At 42.6% G+C, this 21,051-nt stretch overlaps 2 protein-coding genes across 2 annotated transcripts; one reads left to right on the plus strand and one right to left on the minus strand.

Annotated features, from left to right (window-relative positions):
* Positions 1–536: 536 nt before the first annotated feature.
* LOC119015416 (rho GTPase-activating protein 20-like) lies at positions 537–21,047 on the plus strand. The gene is made up of 16 exons (XM_037091373.1): positions 537–907; positions 1,000–1,244; positions 5,515–5,600; positions 8,292–8,465; positions 8,659–8,808; positions 9,427–9,468; positions 9,561–9,645; positions 9,824–9,901; positions 10,527–10,593; positions 10,896–11,272; positions 11,826–11,990; positions 12,514–12,626; positions 12,768–12,960; positions 16,787–16,901; positions 17,119–18,041; positions 18,727–21,047. The coding sequence occupies exons 2-16, from the start codon at positions 1,173–1,175 to the stop codon at positions 19,522–19,524; spliced, it is 3,438 nt and encodes a 1,145-aa protein (XP_036947268.1). The 5' UTR covers positions 537–907; positions 1,000–1,172; the 3' UTR covers positions 19,525–21,047.
* On the minus strand, positions 14,051–16,756 carry LOC119015417 (E3 SUMO-protein ligase ZBED1-like). The gene is made up of 3 exons (XM_037091374.1): positions 15,300–16,756; positions 14,886–15,024; positions 14,051–14,719 (listed from the first exon to the last, which is right to left on the minus strand). The coding sequence occupies exons 1-3, from the start codon at positions 16,580–16,582 to the stop codon at positions 14,294–14,296; spliced, it is 1,848 nt and encodes a 615-aa protein (XP_036947269.1). The 5' UTR covers positions 16,583–16,756; the 3' UTR covers positions 14,051–14,293.
* Positions 21,048–21,051: the final 4 nt, after the last annotated feature.

The raw sequence follows: 21,051 nt of genomic DNA on the forward strand, positions 1-21,051 counted from the left end.
AACAAGTCATTTTGCAATAAATAAACAGATCCTGACAGATACTCGAATCATTTGTCAGGGCTAGTTTTAGGGGTCAGATGGATGTATTGACCATTATACGCACATTTGTGGCATCAAATCCCATGAAAAATATATTTTACTGTTTAAAATCATCATCACTTTGAGGAAACGTAACTTTTAATATTTTGAAATTACCGCAAACCTGCATGATGAAACAAAAGTTTCCATATCAAACAACATATGCCGATACTGATATATCTGATAACAAATATTAATGTTATAACAGTATACTGATCCATTTTATAAATGGCCCTTGACTCTAGCCTATATACAGTTGTTCTTAAGAAGATGTAATCGTTTATTGAACTGTGCATCCCACTTCACACTCTTGCACAAAGCAGCTGGTGTCGCTTACAAAACCATTATTCAACTGTACATTAGATAATGAGATGATGATGTCACTTTGTTTAACAAGCTTCTGAGGAATGTTTGAGTCTAATCTACTAACTGAATTATCTTGTTTCTGCGAATAGGCGGGAGCTGGAGAGACTATGGTTGGTGCACAGAGGAGCATGTTGAGTTACAGCTGGCTGAAATAATTCTACTTTGGTCGGAAGCAGTTTGGTGTCATTAATCAGAGCCACTCCGCTGGAAGCTGATCGCCAAAGCAAACAACTATTCTTACCTCCATAACACTACCTGTGCTATTGTTTGCTTTGGTGTAACATCTCACTCTCTGCTGAGGGAATGGATGGAGCGATGCGGTTTAAAAATAGATGGACCTATTTTTTTTGTAGCGTATTGGCACCGCCTCCAATCTGTGCGTAAAGGCGCATTAAGAAGTGGCACAGCAGCTGATAATCCAGACAGGAGGCGCGTCTGGTTACAGCACAGCCTTTCACCGATGGTGAGAAGGGAAGGAGAGGTCTGCGAGTCGGCTGAGCTCGAGTTTTCTATCACTTTTTAAATCATTTTATTTTTGAACTGATCTCTCCTCAGGGTCTCCACTGACGCGCCCTGCTCGCGGACGAAAAGTTTTCACTGACTTCTATCGACGCGTGTGTTGAGATGGTTTCTGTCTTCCGGAGTCGGAGGTTATTAATGGGATATCTGTCACCTCTTCACCGCCTGAGGACAGTCGGACAGTGAGCTGTAGGTCGTCTGGAGGCTGGATGGACAACATGTCTCCGCAGCAGCAACAGGACTGCCTCAGCCGAGGCGGAGGACAGCAAGACAACAAACGGGTATGACACTTCTGACAATGTTGTGAGTCTTTGTCAGTGTTAATGGACAGTTCTGCTTTTAATTGTAATGGCAAACAAGCGTCGTTATGTCTTCTTAACCTGTTGCGCGCAAAGTTTGTCTCCAGATCGTACCGGTTATCAAATGGAAAAGTTTTTTTTTAGGTTCTTTATTTACGTTTGCGTTCAATTTCCCGACAAAATGAGAAAAAGCCTTTTCCTCCGCATGAATGAGTGTATTGTGAATAGACGGGCGAGAGAGCAGCTCAGGGGTCAAGACTTATACCCGAGTGACACCCCGCCTCCACGAAGACGCTCAAACAACTGAAGGAGCAGGGAAACTTTAGGATGACGGTGTACAGAATACCTCAAGCTCCCATTAACAACAATATAGAGGTGCAGCAGCGCCATGTGAAGAGAAGCAGCCCGGGGTGACCAGCACACTCTCCGTCAGCGCGCCTCTGGGCAAAGTAGATTAAAAACACCGGTAATTAAGTATCTCCAAGCTAACTGGCCAAAGCTCTGAGCGCCAGGAAAACACGTATCATCACAATGAATATCATATCATTAATAACTTATTATTGATGATAAATAGCCAGCAAAACAATTAATAGTTAATAATTAGCTGTAATGTGACTTTAAACAACTAAAACAATGAATGCTTGGTAACTATATAATGACCTGTCCTCACTGAACAGTTAATACATAATGCTTAATAACACACAGTAAGGCTTGATTAATATCACTCTCGGCTCACATCATCATTCTAGTGTCTTTGAACTGTTTATTACAGCAACAAGGACGTTTTGATGTTGGTTCTGGTGATGCTGGCGAAAAACAGAAAGTCATCTTTGTTCTAGCGCTGTGACCACCAGACTACAGAGCAGCTCCACTCCTCAGGCTGTGAGTCTGACCTGGTGACAGCTGTTAGGAATAACAATAATACTTCAAATCTTCTCACTGATGGTGTCGTTTAATTATGTAGCTCATACAGACACCAGTGTTTAGTTAAGACTGTTTCATAACCAGTTAAACATTCTAGTAATGTGCTTAAGTGTCTTAAAATAAAGTTTTTACAACTAAATTATCTATTTAATTATTAAATTTTGTCATTATATCAACACTAAAACAAATCAACCACTGTGATTAGGTTTTATTATCCCAAGTGAACCCAGACACTTTAATGTCTGATCACAGTCTCCCTGTAGCCCCTGAACAATTATCATTAATTAAGTAATTTAAGCTGCATTTTTGAGCACATGATTAGTTAATTAGAACTGTTGTTTAGTATAAACAAGGAAACCTACTATAACCTTACTCTAAAACTAATTCATGTACCATATACGTAATCATGTCTGTAGTCTTATGCAGTTGGTTGTTGATTATGTGTATTTCTGCACCGTCACAATTCAGAAAGCTCATCGCCAGCTGGTAATAATACTCAATTAATGGTTTAAGTTCATTTTCAAGCAAAAATATCAAACATTTGCTTGTTCCAGCTCCTCAAATTTAACGATTTGCTTCCCTTCTCTGTTTTATACCACTCTATATTAAATGGGTCTGATTCTTTGGATCGCATGTCTGTCTTAAAAATGAAACAGGAATATTATTTATAACCATCCTGCATCATAGCAGAAGACTCTTGACAGTATGTGTGAATACAGTGAGCACTTGAGACCTGCAGTCCCACCTGTACTGAACTCAATTCTGTGTTTGTGTCTTCTATTATTTATTTGGCACAAACTCTGAGCAGAAAGTTTAAATCTGGTGTATCTCATTAGTTGAATCGTTGTACTTTGAGCCCTGAGGCACCTGCTGGCAGTATGATGGAGGCAGTTTCTATGAGTGAATTTCCTAGTAAGCTGCTTTGTGGTGAAATAGTCAGTAATATCAGAGCCCTGCTGGTGTTGGTCAGTGGATTTCTTTCCCAGCATAAATCCATATCTCCATGTTGGCTTATGTATGTTATTTTAAGGTAACGTTGCGGCTGGAGTGTCAGGAATGTTTCACCACGGTGTGACCCCGCTAAATCAGTCATATTACATTGTGAAATGTTGAAAATGCTTGGACGTGCATGGTGGATGGATGGAGGGGAGTGATCCTTTCGCACTTGAGATTTTTTTGGGACTGAAAGGTCAAAAAGGCAAACAAACGAATTGCTGACTAATGTCAGTCTTTGGTTCACCTATGCCAGTGTGAAATATCTCAAAACCTCTTGATTGATTGTCATGAAACTTAGTTCAGGCATTCATGTTACTCTCAGGATGAATTGTTAAACTTGAGTATTTCTCTGATTTTTATGTAGGGCAAAACCACACACAATCCCAGGCTTCTTATATGGGAGACGTGATTGGTCAAATCAAGTCGAGGGGTCTGAGAGTGTGTAGACGAGCTAGTGGGGCTGCCAAAAACTAGCCAAGTCAAGTCTGCCTGTCATGTGAAGTTGTTGTGGTCCACCGCATATTGTTCTTTTTTAAATAAATTTATGGCTAATTAGCAAATGTTAGCATGGTAATAGACATCCAAAATTTAATATCACGACTAAAATATCACAGTGACAAAATGTAATTAAATAAGAACTCTTAATAAGCAAAGAATGAATTGTGAACGTAAAAGAATGGCCTACAGTATTTGGTGCAGCTCGTCTGTTGCTGGTTACCATCCCTCTGAAGTCTCGACAGATCAAGCCTTCACGCTAATGCTAACACGCTGAACTCCACTATACCTGCTAAACATCAGCATGTTAGTTATTTGTTAACATACTAATCTAAGCATGCTGACTTTTAGCTGAAATAGTATGAAGTTACTTTTACAAAGCTCTTTAAAGAAAAGAGGAACACTTTTTAAAGTTGAGGATCATCCCCGGGTCGTCACATACCGATGTTTAGGGTCAGCAGGTCCGGTTGGACGCCAACCCAAAGTATCAGTATTTGACTCTTAAATAATCATCAAATCATCAATATGATGTTTGTGCATGTCTGAAAGTTGCTGGTTCTACACGAAGTGGATGACCATGTGAAAGGCTGAAATGAATGAAGGCAGTGTTTTCAATTTTGTCATCCTGACGGGGAAATGCTCCGCTTCTTTAAAGCAGTACAGAATCAGATAGAGTTTGTTTTAACTATCATGGTGGAATTGAACAGGTTCCGTGGCTCATCCTGAGGTCACTGTGGTTACAGTGTTACTTATAAACTGCCATTAATTCTAAAATGTCAGGCAGGTGGTTGTAGCTTAAATGTGTGCTGGGGCTAATTCACACAAGGCTCTTCATTTAGATTTTAATCACAAAACCCTGAAGTTGGATCTTTTAAACCCACAAAGAATAATTAAACTTTACACAATAACTATTAGGTGGCGGTACCACAGAGTGTGTTAATCTGACATACAATGAAAAAACTCATTATGCAATGTTTGTCAGCTTCACACTCACAATCCTTCTGCAATTAGATTAAATGAAACTTTAATGACCTTTGTGAGGAAACTGGGATAATAAGATCCAGCACAGAAAAAAAGGATCTTAATTTGCAGCATGGGAGGGAACAATGGATTGATTCAGGACTGAATATCCATGTGTTAGTCTAGTCTTGTTTTATTTCAACTTAGAACTTAGAACTTAGACTTTGGATTGAAAAAAATGACATTATGTAGTTATGAAATGACACAATGTAAACACTTAAATACAACAAATAAAGATTAAATTGAGAAATATGTAATTACAATGAATTCACGTTGTTTCATATGGAGTCGTTGAAGTGCGAGAGAGGTCAGGATGCCATGGTGCGGACAGATAGTAAAGACTACCGCCAACATTCCTCCGCGTTTAAATTCTCCTGCTTCAGCTGGCTGTTCCTGTCCTGTTGGAGGCCACAGTCGGCCCCAATGATCTGATTAATGTGTTGAACACTATGTGTGGAACATTTTGTGGCAGGCATTGGCTTACGTAACAAATGAGGAAAGTGTAAACATGACATAAGCATGGAGTAAACTCTGTCCAGCTGTCTTTGTAGATTTGGGCCTTTTTTCATCGTGCAGGGCGATGCAGTCAAATAGAGCAGGCAGAAGCAACAGGTTTCATTGAGGGGTTTTTTTTGTGTTTTTTACAGCGTAGACGTATGAGACTAGTAGGACAGATGTGCACAGGAAGAGGTCACAGTATACAACATGACTGTCTGTTACACCCTTGATACATAAATGTTATATGTTTCAATTATGCAGTGGACAGACAATATTTAGATTCAGATTAACTTTCACTGTCTCTCTTTGTCTGTTTTAGCGGATGAAGTCTCAGAGTTATCGGCGCCAGTCCGCCCCGTCTCTGGTCATCAGCAAGGCCCTCACCAGGTCCAAGACCCTCTCCAGGTACTGTAAAATACATTTAAAAGTCGATCAAAACCGGTCAGTTTGTAGCAGGATTACACAAAAACTACTGAACGGTTGTCCACAAAACAACCATGGAGGATCGGTCCCGGCCCAGAATAGACCACATTAATGTTTGGCGCAAACCTGGAGAAAGGGATGGATCCAGGAATTAAGTCTCATTAATGTAACTGCCCCTTTTTGTTAAAGAATCTGATTAAGTTAGAGGTTGAGGTTTCTTTTCCCTGCACAACCTTCTTTGTGGCTCATGGAAATCCTGTCTGTGCTCACTGGAGAACTTCAGACAAACTTCTGAAATACTTAGCCAGCTTGTGTTTGGATCTCCCTGCTTTTTAATTGCATGCATTTTCTATAAATGCACTGTACATGCAGTAAGGAGATGGTCTTTATTGTGCCAGAAAGAGCTCTGTTTTCACAACCTGTACAAATTACACACGGAAACATGCAGATGTAGACAGTGCTGTAGAGCAAGCACACTTATAAATAGACACTATACAACATGCCCCTGTCAGTATCTCAGTCTATACTTAAATACATGTATATGCACTAACGCAGATGGCTCTGGAATTGTATAACAGTGTCAGTGGGGCAGTTTGATCAGGGTTGTTCTGGCAGACAGGACACGACTCCTGCCAAGGTGAGCTCTTACTGTATCACAGAGAGGTGCACTTTGCCAAGACTTTATATCAACCATTTGTAGTTGGGCTATCCAGGCTGTAGGAATATCTGCATCCTCAGCGTCACCACAAGTACCAGCAGTGCTCAAAAGGGTGGGTGAGTCAGATATAACTTTCTCAGAAAGAGGATGCTGATGTCATGCCACCCTGAAGCCACACTCATGTACACACGCGCATGCTCACATGACCTGGGAACAACCCTGAATGAGGTGTTGAACCAACACCATAGATAATCCTCCTGTAACTAGACTTATCGGAGGATCAGGCATCTATTAATAACCCTGCCTTTGAACATACGGAGTGGGAAAGTGAAGAAGAAATAACCTTGTTAAAAAGCCCTTATGGGGGGCGGGGTGGGGTGAGTCAGCTGGCTAAACGACCCCCACCTGGACTGTTGACTCACTCCAAGTTTAAACATGGTAAATAGGACATAACATAGACATATGAAGTTTATCTCTCAATAACTGGTTGACAACCTTATTTTATCTCTCAGACAATTATCAGATCTGCTCAGGTGGAATTACTTGTCTGTTTAACTCCATTTTTGGTCATGTAATTGGATTGAACTGGTCATGAGTCAACTGAAACAAGCAATATAAGCTCTTAAAGTGACTTGTTTACAATTTGTTTGCTAGTTTTCACCGTTTGAGCTCATAAAACTTATGTCCGATTCGTGATTTTGGCCCACAAACCAACTTGATGCCCTCTAAAAGGAATGATTCAACACCTTGGACATATGCTTATCCACTTTCATGCTCTTATCTGTAGATAAGAAGAAAGATCTATACGTCTGTCCTTTCTGTCCACCAATTGTCTAACTAGGGTTGGTGTTAAGTTTTATCTTCGATTGCTTTATTTGTTTTCTTTACATCTTTCATTTTTTCTTTTATCTTTACTGTTATGTCTTTGTTGACTTGTTCATGACTTGGAGGTGGAAGCTGTTGTCCCCATTCTTTGCACTAACCTAAGCTAACTGGCTACTGGCTGTAGCTCCTTACAGAGCAAACAGATCTTTCTCATGTAATTCTTGCAGAGAAATCAAATAAGAACTGAAAATATCAAAATGAATAAATCCGCTAATTCGTTTAAATGGTGACCTGGTTCTGAATGTAACAAAACCAGTCAACAAAAATTATAAAAGGCCAAAAATAAAGCAATAAATCAGTTTTGGCTCAGTAAACATTCAGTAACACATACACAGTTTTATGCTTATTAACAAGCTTAAAAGATCCCATTCAAAAGTTGCCTTGTAAAGGCATCAATTTAAGGAATGGGAGTACAGCTTTAACTTTTTGAAACCTGCTGATTCCCTGACCCCACACTCAACTCTCAGGCTAATCACCTATACATTACATCACAGTATACAACACAGTTTGCATGATGGAGAGTGCTTTGATCGCTTATCAGCCTCTGAATCTGAGGGAACAAGTCAAAGGAGATCAGGCAAATTTAATATGTCAGAATTTGGAAGATATATTTGGTGATGAAGGACACCGGACAGAGAGAGAGACAGACATCTGAAGTGAATAATCTAATAAAATCTATTATTTAATCAAAGAGGCACTGACTGTGACCACGCATTATATGAAACAGTCTTTGTTCAGAACGTGACGTCACCACCGAACATGCCCACACTTTAAACATCTAATGTCTCCTTATTTGAACCCAGTGAGCTGTTTAGCATTACCACTCAGCCACACTGGTTCAAAAGCAAGTTTTTGCATTACATACTGCTGGTATAATATCATAAAGATTATGAAGCGACTGGTAGAAGTTGGAGTGTGCGAGGACGTGTACGTATGTGTAACATACTTGGCATACTTTAGCTGGTATAAACATAAAGTCATACATTTCCAGTATTTTAGTAAAGCCCTAAAAGTAAATGTTCAGCTGAAAGAAAACGTCTTCTTCATCTTCTCTTTAAGAAGCAGGATATTTCAAATGTGTAAAAATGAAATAGGTCAGTGATTTTAGTCTCCATGTGTTTGTGTTCTAGAGAGAGCTTCCTGGTTCCTGTGTGTCCAGAGAGCTGCCCATTGGTCCAGTCCTTCCTCAGCGGCTCTGACAGGTCGTTTCTTCTCCACGGCCACGTTCAGCTGAGGACCGGGATGCAGACCCAGGACAGACACCTCTTCCTGTTCACTGACACGCTGGTGATCGCCAAAGCCAAGTAAGCACAAGTGTGTGTGTGTGTTGCTGTATTTTAATCCTTGTACAGAGCTGTTCAGGAACATTTTGGCTGCTCCTCCTGCCCTTCACCTGTGAATCAGGTTAATACCTGCGTCTGATGTTAAAATTGGAGTGTGTGGGGGTGGGCGTTTGCACCGGTGCTCATTTCTCTCTTGCTCTCTCTGTGTTTTCAGATCAGCCAACCACTTCAAACAGAAGGCCCAGGTGCGTGTGTGTGAGATGTGGACAGCCGGCTGCATGGACGAGGTGTGTGAGGGCAGCACGAACCCGGAGAGGAGCTTCGTCATGGGCTGGCCGACCTGCAACTATGTGGCCATGTTTAGGTAACAAACGCGTGTAACCAGTCCGGTGACGTCGTTATTTATGTTGCTATAAATCTGCACGCACACGGTACACAGAAACGCACAAATACTGACCCGCACTGGAATGTGTTTAATTTATAAACACAAACACTCAACTTAATGTTTCATATCTGATGATGCAGCCTGTTTTTGATGGGGTAGAATCAATATTAGGTCTCTTCATTCAGGCCCTTGGTTTATGTTCACGCTGCCTTACGTCAGAGGCTGTAAAATGTGTTTATGCCTCATTAGTAAATATGTGGGTGATGCTGTAAACTTGACCCTGAATGCAACACGTAGATAAAACAGACAGGGTGAGCCATAAAGATTTTGTATAAAGAGTCACATTAGGCCTTTAAATTTAGATTTGTGAGGTCTCATACCTTCATATATAAACCTGCCTCTGCACAAGGCTACATGTATCTTACTTACCTTTATCTTTACCTGGTCCTGCTTAACCTGATACTGAAATCTGTTCAAATCCAACTAGAAGCCATAGGGATTTGTTAATACTTATTAATCCCATTCAAAGATTAAAAAACTATATTACCACACACTGCAATGATGTGTGACTTTGATTTCTCCTCTGTGTTTCCTCAGCACAGCAGAGCAGAAAGAGAAATGGCTGCCCCTCCTCAAAAGGTAAACGCCTTCACACATCAACATTTTAGAGTGTCCAGGTATGTGTAGAGAGAAATCTCACACCTCTGGTTTCCTCTTTGATTTCTTCCCAGTCGGATAAAAGAAGAGAAGGAGAAGGAGGAGCCTAAAACCATTCCTCTGAGAGTGTACGGGAAGGGGATCAATACTTTTGCCGTCGTAAGTTTACATTTTTGCCTGCTTTGAGGTGACGGCACATAATTATCTGGCTCTGTCACTTTTCTAATTATGCAGAGATTAAATGTTAATGTGTGTTGGTAGTTTTCTTCCTCACAGTGTAAACAGTATGCGATCATCTGTTGATATGGGTCTCTGCTGCCCTCTCCCACCTGATTAGACCAAGACGCTTCCTGTCAGCAACTGCGATTCAACCAATGAGGTGGTGCGACTGGCCCTGCAGCAGTTCGGCACCATAGTGAGTGAAGAAAATACTTTTTATCCAACATTATTGCAATCATATATTGACCTATATCAGCTTGTTTCAGCTATAGCATATCAGTATATGTGGGCTGATAAGATTTGTATTCCAACAGTTTGTATCCTCGGTCACAATTTCTAACATACGAATTTAAGGGGTTTGTGTCAAGTATCTGCCTCAAACATTCAGTATCAGTCAGGCTTTTATTATTACATTCATTAATGTAGTGCTGTAATCACAGCAGCCACTCACTCTGTTTACTGTCCCATCAGATTAGCTAACCAATCACCACACAGATAAAATTGAAGGGGTGTTGCTGTCCATTAAAGCAAATTGATCTGATGATGGCTGACCTTGATAAAACAAATGTAACAGCAGTACCGACCATTTCTCACCGACACAGGAGCCCTGTAGCCTCACTGGCCGGGGTTACACAACACACATGTGATGTAAACACGCAGCATGTGAAAACTGAGAGAGAATACCTCTCTTTGTCACCAATACGTATCCCCTCCTGCTCCCTGCAGTAGGGTCTGATATGGTTTTTGAGGCTTCTTGTTCTCTGAGGCTGTAGAGAGTGTGCGTGTTGTTTCTCTGACTATCTTCATCTCTGTTCACACAGGGAAATGTGAAAGACTTCCAGCTGTGGGTCATCTCTAAAAGAGACAACACACCCTATCCTCTCATTGGTCAGTGAGCGCCAGCTCGACTAGTTTGACAAAATATCATTACTTCCTGTTGTCGTGTGGTATGAATGGTTCCTGAAAGGGTTTGAGAAGCAGCGCTCTTGAGTCTTGACAGAGGGGTGAGATGTTGTTTTAGACACACTAGTACCATTCATACCCAGAGAAGAGTGTGTTGTGTGATGTTGCTCCTGCTGGGAATGAACCAGGGGTAACGGCGTTCGTGTGATGTTATGGTGGTGTTGATGCTATAGCAACTACAACAAGCCGCCAGGGAGTGATGTGACACTCCCTCTCCTGTGTCTCAGGTCATGAGTTCCCCTTCAGTATCCAGATGAGCCATGTGAGACACTCTCAGGGAGGTGGCGGTGGTGGAAGGGATGCAGCCGCATCACCTGGGGACAGACAGGAGGCCATGCAGGTGGAGCAGATGCAGGCATACAAGCAGTGCCAGTTCATCCTGAAGCCTCGGCCCACTGAAACGATGCACATGTCTGCAGGGGAGGTCAGACCAGAACTGGCCCGGAAGTCATTTAAAAGGAGGCGCTCTCTGATCACATGGGCCTTCTGGAAAGGCTCCTCCTCTCACCTCAATGAGCTGTCGCTCGGTGTGTCTCGTGGCTGCTTGTTCGGACAGCCGCTCAGCTCTGTGTGTCTGGAGGACACTCTGCCAAAGCCAGTCATGGTGAGTGGGCACATATCAGATTGTATCAAAACACAGCAGATCAAAATTGAGCCTTCTCGTTTCGAATCCATCAACCAAACCGTGTTTATGCATCTGCAGACATCCTCAATATGTTTGAAAGTCAGTTACATCAAACTGAAATGTAAGATTTTTTCTGCCTCGTCTTCCTTTGAGAAATAAGTGTCTACTGCCATGCTAGCAGCCTTATGAGGCTGTATGCTAAAGGCTGACATAGATGTTTGGCAAGTATGATGTTTATCTTGTCACCATTTTAGTTTGTCTCAGCATGCTAACATTTGATAAATAACACTAAACATAAGTATAGCTGAGGTTGATGGGATTTGTTTAAAGGTGCAAAATGTAAGAATTGGCCACCTGTCAAATCCAAACCAATCAGGAGCAACACATCACCAGAGTTACAGCTAACTTCTGCCAAAAGTAGCTGCTATTAGGTAGTTAGCAGCAGTTAGCGGTTACGCTGATGATAAGCTGCCGCCCACTTGTTTTGAGTATTATCTTGAAACAGTGTACTTCCTGTCCCGTCTCTCACCAGGACATGCTGGCGTTTCTGTACTCCGAGGGTTCATGGACGCGGGGGATCTTCCGTCGGCCAGCGGGAGCTCGGGCTGTCAGGGAACTGCGGGACTCTCTGGACAGCGGATCATCTCATCTTCCTCTCACAAGAGACCACGTCTTTATCATCGCTGGAGTCTTTAAGGTGCGACAGTATGAGTGTGTTCATCTCTGTGCGAATATTTTAGATGGATTTGAAAGGAACACAGATTCATTTTCAGGTGGAATTATAATCTTACCTGTTTATTTCTCTAACTAATGTGTTACTTTATTGACCCACATCTGTAAGCACAGAATTAATCTGCGTCCATCCTACTCAGCCTGTGTGTGACATGCGATGCAGCTTCGTTATCAGGACAAGCTGTTCAGATTGGCTTGTTAAAGTGATTGGGATTATAATCTGTTATTATCTGGAGGGATAACAGAGCTTCTGTGCATGAGTGCTTAAACTGAGTCACATCTTCACATGGCAGCACTGGACGCTTCTATTTGATATTCACTATTTCTATTTGTCACTGTCCATTCTGTCCCTCTTATAACTCAACTCATAAAAATGTCTTACACCAATTCAGTTATCCAACACAATCATTTGTAAATGTGTTTTATTCTGAGTGGTGCATTTCCAGTCAGACATCATCTTGAAAAAATCGATGTGTGCATGGTTTCAGGATTTCTTGCGCAGCATCCCGGGCAGCTTGTTGTGTTGCGAGCTGCACGAAGAATGGATGGACGTGCTGGAGGAAGAAGAGGACGAGGACGAACAAGTGCAGGAGATAAATAGGTTAACATGCATACGCTCTTTTTAGTACCATTCTAACAAGATTCCTTACAGTATTTTAACCACTGAGGAGCATCAGTGTTCAAAGTCGCCACGATATGCAGTTTTATTCTCTTCCCATTCTCTATTTCTGTCTTTCTGCAGGATGATCTGTCGCCTGCCCAAAGAGAACGCGCTGCTGCTACGCTACCTGTTAGCCATGCTGCACGGTATTCAGAGCAACTCACAGGAGAACCAGATGACCACTTTCAACTTGTCAGTGTGCATTGCTCCCAGCTTGCTTTGGCCTCCTGGAGCTCCTTCTAGCCCCGAGGTGGAGGGAGAAGGAACTAAGAAGGTCAGAGGGGGAGGGAGTTCACCCTGTCAGAGCTTTGAAAGAAGGCTGATCACAATGTTTGTGTCAGAGAGGAACAGCTGTGGTGAGCTGAAACGCAGTCGCTTTTAATGGATTCCGACTGTGAACATCCGCAGAAACCCAGTATTAAGAGATTTGTTGCTTTACAATGAATGACTCTGTAAATGAAACACCAGGCTAGGTTTAAAATCAATCTTCTGTGATTTTAATTGAATTCAAGCTTATTCCTAACAACAACATTTTGATATGTTTTCCAAAAAGCTTTAAAGACCTTAAGTGGGATCAGATTTGACACTGAGTAACATTTCATTTCATTTTGAATATCAGTTTAACAGCTAACAATTTGTGGAATTTGACCCAGACCTCAATAGAATTGGCCACTGTAACTTTGGCTACTCCTGCTATAATGACTTTGTAACCCGGGATTGTTGCAACACAATTAAATCAGTGTGTCTAAGCCGAGACACAGCTCAGTAACAAAGAGAAGTTTGTTAGTTTTGTCTGCAGGGCATTAAAAACAGAAAAACAACTGCCTCCTTTCTCTCAGTTGGAAATAGAAATTCTATTTTACAGCTTGTTTACACCGTATTTTTTATTATTTGGTCTTAAATCATTCATTCCCAAACACACGTTGCTCTGCCTGAACCATCAACCTAATAATTCCTGTCTGTTTAATTCCTGTATTAGTGAGTACATTCTAACACCTCTGGCCAGCTTTTCTTATAGGAATGTCTCAAATCAGCTTTCTTGAAAGGATCAAATGTCTAAATTTAGAGCAGTTTATTGACAAGAACAGAAACTCCAGAAATATTGTCAGATGAAAGCACGCTGACACGACGATCTCTTGTTTTCAGCATTTAAAGTGTGTCATTTCTGGGACAAAGTGTTTCCACGCAGCCCTGAAAAGTTTGGACAATGAAAACTGAAACAATTGTGCTCTCTTCACTAGGGCTGGGTATCGTGGCCAATTTCCTAAATCGATTCAATTTCGATTCATAAGGTTCTGAATCGATTAATCACGATTCGATTCGATTCGATTCAATCTTCTCATAAATAATGAAAATGGCTCAACTGTGTTACAAAATACACTTTATTTTTTATCTTCAACAAAACAGGTTTTAAGCTTGTGAATTGGACATTTTAAACTAGACCTGTAAACAAAAAATTCAAGTTTCAAAAGTGCAATCTTGACAAATAATTCAACTACAACATTCCATCACTGTTTCTTAAAGTGCAATAATAATAATAATAATGGTAACAAAACTAAAAGTAAACTTAAACTGTCCAGTCAAGCCCTGTTATTGTGACTTTGTTCTCACTTGGTAATTGTGAGATTTTTGTTTAGGAAAAGGAGCTCATTGACATGATCTGGGGTTAGGCAGCTCCTTTTTGCGGTGACAATATCACCCGCAGTTGAAAACACTCTCTCTGACGCAATACTGGTCCCTGGGACGCAAAGGTATTGCTTCGCCAGGCGAGCCAACAGTGGATACTCCCTTTCATTTGACCTCCACCAGGTCAGAGGATTTTCATTCAGCCCAGCAGGTTGTTCTGCCCTGTATCTTCTGATTTCATCTCCAGCCTTCATGGCTGGAGTTTTATGGCCATTTTCCTTTGCTGTTGGTAAGTAGACTGCCCCAAGAAGAGACTCCAAGGTGCTGGATTTCTTGGGCTTCTTGGGCGAAGTCGCTTCCCCCATCTCCTCAGCTCCTTCATCAGCATCATTACCATCAGTATTTTGCTGTTGAATAAGACAGAAAAAAAAGCAAAAACAGAAATAAATAGACTGAAAATCATTCATGAACTCTTTTAAATTATATAATATTCCTTATAATCCAATAGAGAATATTTTAATTCTCAATGAAAACATTCTTATTAAACTGCACACTTTTTAAAAAAATACTTACATCACGTGCAGCAGTGGCAGCCTCAGTCTGCAGTCTGGAGAAGGTGTCATCTTGCTCTTTAGCAGACAGGAATGGTAGGGCCTTAAAGCGAGGATCCAGCGCTGATGCTGCATACAATATGTCCTTCTGCGCATCATATCTTAAAGACATTTCATAAATTATTTTTGTTATCACAGTATGAGGATAAACATGGCATGCAATACAAATATACAATCTCACACATACAAACAAAAAAGTGCATGTATTACAAATTACTAACTACTACAAGTAATCAGTAAAATGAGGAAAAAATGCACATAAAATACAAAACTTTGCTTTTGTAATGTTTTGATTTGGCCTACCACTGACGATTGCACACACACACACACAGAGAGAGAGAGAGAGAGAGAGAGAGAGAGAGAGACCTTAGCATACCTTGTCCTCAAGTTATTCTTTGCAGCAGCCTTCAAGTCCCTCACCACGGTGGAGTCTTCGATGCTGGGGGTCAAGGCCTCCTGCAGCAGGGCGAGAAGTGGGGCGATGACGGACAGAGTTGGTTGCTTGTCCTCCGACATGGCCAGTGTAGCTTCTTTCATTGGTTTCAAGACCCGCACCAAATCTTCTGCAATCGTTACATCCTCCTCTGTTAAGGTGCACAGATCTGTTTCATTCCTGCGCACGTCTTGTGAAAGGAGAGTGGCAGAAATAGCTGGCTGTTGTTCTAAAAAGCGCTCCAGCATGTCCAGTGCACTGTTCCACCTCGTCACAACGTCTACTGTTAGCTTGTGTGCTGGCAGTTGAAGCAGCTTCTGTTTTTCTTTTAGTATGTGGTTTGCCATCGTACTCCGATGAAAGAACGTTGCTATACGCCTCACTCGAGCCAGCAGACGTGACACGGCTGGGACTTTTAGACCTGCTTGTGAGGCTAAGTTCAGTGTGTGCGCGAAGCACCCGACGTGCATTAGCTGCATTATCTCCACCGCACGAACCATATTTGCAGCGTTGTCCGTCACGACTGCTGGGTCTTTGCTGGTCAGTCCCCACTCCTGTATGGCCCCCGTCAACATATCGGCTATATTAATAGCAGTGTGGCTCGTGAGAACCTCGGTGGTCTGTAGCACATGAGACATGAGGCACCACTCGTTGTCGATGTAGTGAGAAGTCACTGTCATGTACGACTGCGTTGACAGTGATGTCCAGGTGTCACAGGTTATGGCGACCCTCTCTGCTGACTGCATTTTCGTTAGGATGTCGTCTTTCACACGTGTATACATCATTGGGATAACAGTTTCAGTCAGATGTTTACGTTGCACCATAACGTAGTGTGGTTCGAGCACCTGAAGGAGTCGCCTGAAGCCTTCGTTTTCCACTACCGAGTACGGGCGTAAATCTTTGCAAACAAAAGTTGCGATGGCCTCTGTTATCTTTATGGCTCGCGGCGAATCGGCTGGTAATGTTAGTGATTCCCTCAGTTTCTTTTGTTTTGCCCCTGACGGCTTGTTGTCGGAAGCTAATGTTAGCGTAGTGTGATACCTCGTTAAGTGGTTTCTGAGGTTTGTAGTATTTCTACAATAACTGACCTCCGCTTGGCAGATCTTGCAAACCACTTTGGTTTTATCCAGCTCTTTGTCCGGTGTTGTTTTAAATCCGAAATGGTTCCAGACGTCAGACTTCAGCTGGGACGGCTTGCTGAGCGGAGTTTTACTTGCATCGGCCATTGTGTGTATGCACGCTTGTGAACGTGAACCGGGCGTAAACGCGCCGCGGTTTCGTCGCGCGCAAGACCACTGGGGTTCATGGGGAAAAAAAAATCGATCGCATGCCCTATGAATCGATATTGCAAAATTTAAATGAAATCGATCCGAAATCGATTGAATCGATTTTTTTACTCAGCCCTACTCTTCACCTCATATCTGCTGCAGGTCTGTGAGCTGGTGAAGTTTATGATTGAACACTGTCAGCAGATTCTGGGAGAGGATCCGTCCTCCCTGTTCGGAGGGCCGCCACAAAGATGCAACACTGACGAGACGGGATCAGGTAGAACATCAACTGATGTATATTTAATTTTTTGTTCAAGTCTAAACTGGAGAGGAATTAACAGTCGTGGTATCTGTCTACTTCCTGCTCATCTTCTGCATATGTTTTGAGATTTGTCCTGAGCTGCAACAGATAACTTTGCAAACAGTTTGTCAGTCTTCCCTACTTCTGTTTTTCTGTTCTTCCTCAATTCTTGTCGTGTCTCCTGGACCATCAGACTTGTGGATGTTCCCTCTGACCGACTCATCCTACGACAGCCTGGAGAACGAGCTGGACAACAGCAGCGGTGGCTCACCGGGCTTCTGCAGCAGAAGGCAGCTCAGACCAAAACAGCTACAGGGAAGCCTGGACTCCATCCTCACATTCAGCGACTATGACCACGACCAAGACACAGACCCAGATATGCATCAGACCCAAACCGACAGCCTGCATGGGTTAAGAACCAGAGGCAGGAGGCAGGACCCAGACCTCTCCTGCCCCGACCAGGATGCGCTACCTGTGGACAACTCGTCCCTCCTGGACTCCCTGTCTCTGGATGGGCTGCGTAGACAGCGGCGGCGCTCAGAGCCGGCTATAGCCTACGTGGCCAAGTTTGGACTGTCTGCTTCAAGAAGCACTGAGGGTCTCACTGGTGAGGATGACGATGATGGTGAAGAAGAGCATTCCAAGAAGCACAGCAGACTCACTGTCCCCAGAGGTCGAACCAGGATGGGTGGAGGTGAGCATGGGGTGAGGTCAGCAGCTCTGGAGGCGAGCTCTTCCAGTCTCTCCTCGACCCCCATCTCCCCTGCACCAACCTGCTCCCCCCTGGACTCTCCAGACTCCCTCAGCGGTGACAAAACCTGGGCGACCCGAAGGATGCTGGACCCAACCAAGACACCCCTGCCCAACTCCTCCTCATCATCATCTATTCCCTCCTCTTCTACACCCCTCACCATCAGCTCTAATCTGACCTCCAGCAGGCAGCCAGACCTGGGGACCTGTCCAAAAGCCTCCCCACCAAAAGAACCAATCAACTGGGGGACTTTAAAAGGCTGCAGGGGCCTCCACCCAAACTCCTGGCTAAAGAAAGGTCGGAGGCTGTCACTAACCCAACAAGACAATTTGGAAAAGGAAGAGGAGGACAAGGACAAGTCTGGGGTGAGTCAAATTATACGCTCTATTAATGCCACTGTGGATGTATCACACTTAAATGAACTGTAAAAACACAGACTTTTGTCTCAGTTGCAATCGCTGGTATTAGGTCTGCTAATGTGTTGACCTGTTGTGTTCCAGGTTAGAAGTCCTACAAATGTAGAAAGTCTCACCACTTTCTGAGTGATCAACAACTAACAAGACAGTCGATAGTGAAAATCTGGAGAGACACTGGGCCATATTTCAAGATAAAACAACATATTTCATAACCAGTTAGCATTCCACCACTTCCTAGCTTATATTACAGTTTGATACTGATAGAAAAGGAGTCGGTTCACTCTAAAATAAAAAATGCACATCTAGAAAACATTTGTTCAAGCCTGGAAGTGAAATCAGATGCTAATGTTAGGAAGGAAGTGGCTGAGTCACTGTCACAATTAATATCACATACAGCACCACTCTATTCTTTCATCAAAATCCTGCCATAACATTTGACGTGTGACATTACAGGGACAACCAAAGGCAGCCCAGTGAGACTCACGTCTCTGAACTGTCAGGACATGTAGAGAGCATTTTAATGCTACTTTTTCACATACACAGCAGTACTTCTCAAGACCTGTAAACACACTTTAATGTGTAAAATTTACCCTGTAATAAGTTTGGATTTTCTTCCCTGTGTTTCTTCAAACAGGGAGGACCCACTGATAAGTTGCTCACTCTTGGGAAACTCATCCCAGAGAAAGGAAAAGCAGGTGAAAAGGGAGATGGGAAACGCATCTCCAACAGCCAACCCAAGCCCAAAACAACCTGCAGGACCTCAAAAGATGGAGGAAGAGGTGGTGTTAAAGGCAAGTCTTCACATCTTAAACAGAACTCATCCAGCCCTCCTTCCCACCATCGCTCTACAGGGAGCCTCCACTTTCCTAAATCCCCCTGGTTCAACTCCTCAGACTCCCCTCTGACCGTCAGGCAGCTCAGTGACACACATGCCAACAAAGGAAGCAGCACCACCAACCACAGCCACGCAGCAGAAGGTGAAGTGAATGAGCCGAAGCAGCCGTCGCCATCTTTGTTTTACAAGCAGAGTGGGCCGTCTCTGTCTCTGTTCAAGCAAAACAAGTCTTACTCGGTGGAGGAGCAGCACAACCACAGCAGGCTCTACCAGCGCCGGGGCTCAGAACCTGGAAGGCAGGTTGTGGAGCGAGCCTCCACCCTCACACGAGTGAGGCTGCCCAGCGACCCAGGACTGAAGGTTACAGAGGTGGACGCACAGGGCGGGACGACAGATGCCAGTTTCTGCCTCTCCCCCTGCTCCACCAAAGCTGTGAGGGACTACTTCTCCTCTCACCCGTGCAGTAACCCTCAGAGCAGCCAGCAGGTGGCGCTGGCTCTGGCGGAGAGTCGCAGGGAGTGGCTGAAGAGATGCAGCGATCCCTCGGCAGAAGCAGACTTTGACCAGCTTCTGTTTGCTGAAGAGTCCTACGTCTGATTCCGCCGGTAACCTGAGGTACAACTAACGCTGACTTCACTGCTGTTCTCAAGCTAAGAATCAAAGTATTAGATACTCCCACCTCCTTTAAAAATGATGCTTTTCTGTGTTTCATTAGCGGCATTGGACTCGACCACAGTACACAGTGATACGTTTTATCTGAATCTGTCACATGGATTGAAATTTAATTGGTTTTCTGTGATAGAACAAACTAAACTCGTTTCACACAACACTAGGTACAATTTTTTTTAACCAAATTAGAAAATAAGCACATTTCAATTTTTGCCTAGAGCTTATTGCCATTAAGGGAATGAAAACATTGCACAACATGCAGAAGAAAAATTACTTTGTAACCTTATTTATATTGAAAGATTTATCTGTCTTTTAATTTTACACTATATTAGGCCAAAGTTGAAACCTGCCAATTAAAACTACCTGCTGTTGCCTTGTTAAAAAAACTGTTTTGTGTATTTGGTGAGATGTTGACTTTTTTCACATTTTATTCTTAGAAATGTTCCAACATGACAGCTAAATAGGATGCTTAAGAGTGTACCAGTGACCTAGACAACTCTTTCAACGCCACATGGGTGTCAGTCTTACAAAACAAAATCTAGCCTTTAAAAGAACAAAAGCATAAAAGTGTACACAATGGATTTAACAGTGTGTTTGTCTGCTACTAATTTTAGAATTAGTACCTGAACTACCTACAGTAGCAAGCTAACATGACATACAAAGTTCAGAAGCATTATCATTAGCTAACAACACATTCCTTTGGGATAGGTTAAAGGCATGTCACCAGAATAACCGGTAACTGCTGCTAAATGTAGCTGTTGTTAGCTAGTTAGCTGTGTTGCTAGCAGATGTATAGGATGGCTCTGCCTGTACTGGGTGTTTTGTGGAGCTCTGACATCGTTTACTATCACAATATAACTTTAACTGGTTGGCATGCTAACTTCATTAGATATCCCTGCAACACAATACATGCAGGCCTGTAGTCATTTCCTAAGAAAACAACAGCTGAAATAACAGCTCACAAATGTAGTTCACATCATGCTTCTGTTAGCATCCTAACTTACACAACATGTTCTGGTTGTAGACAGACTTTGTAGTATATGATCATATCATCATTTCTAACATATTATTTTGAAATGGTCTGTGCTTTTTATTTTGGTAATTAGGTTTTGCCAGCTGCAGTCAGTCTTTGCTCTTTTACCCTTTTTTTTTTTTACGCTTCTCTGCATTAGCACTTAAATTACCTGTGTTCTGGCTCATGTACACAGTAGGTTTAATCCTTGTTTCCTATTTGTTGCCAATTATGTGGTTTTCACAGAAGCCTGTATTGATTTGAATCAATCATATGTCCCAATATTTCTATTATGTAAACATTTTCAAGCTTTATGTTTTATGCAGCTCATGGCGGTCGCTTTATCATTACGTCTTTACCTCCTTTCTATATTCATACTCTGTGTTGCTACGCCTAAAAATCTGCTTTTAAATAAAAAGACCTACAAGTGAAAATCTGATCAT

This window comes from Acanthopagrus latus, chromosome 24 (assembly GCF_904848185.1).
Source record: "Acanthopagrus latus isolate v.2019 chromosome 24, fAcaLat1.1, whole genome shotgun sequence".
NCBI classification, from domain to species: domain Eukaryota; kingdom Metazoa; phylum Chordata; class Actinopteri; order Spariformes; family Sparidae; genus Acanthopagrus; species Acanthopagrus latus.

Coding starts and splice junctions, on each gene's coding strand:
- LOC119015417 (XM_037091374.1), bottom strand. CDS start 16,582: ATGGCCGATGCAAGTAAAACTCCGCTCAGCAAGCCGTCCCAGCTGAAG. Junction 15,025..15,299: donor AAGAATAACTTGAGGACAAG/GTATGCTAAGGT, acceptor AATGTCTTTAAG/ATATGATGCGCAGAAGGACA. Junction 14,720..14,885: donor CTGCCACTGCTGCACGTGAT/GTAAGTATTTTT, acceptor CTTATTCAACAG/CAAAATACTGATGGTAATGA.
- LOC119015416 (XM_037091373.1), top strand. CDS start 1,173: ATGGACAACATGTCTCCGCAGCAGCAACAGGACTGCCTCAGCCGAGGC. Junction 1,245..5,514: donor GACAGCAAGACAACAAACGG/GTATGACACTTC, acceptor TGTCTGTTTTAG/CGGATGAAGTCTCAGAGTTA. Junction 9,469..9,560: donor TGGCTGCCCCTCCTCAAAAG/GTAAACGCCTTC, acceptor ATTTCTTCCCAG/TCGGATAAAAGAAGAGAAGG.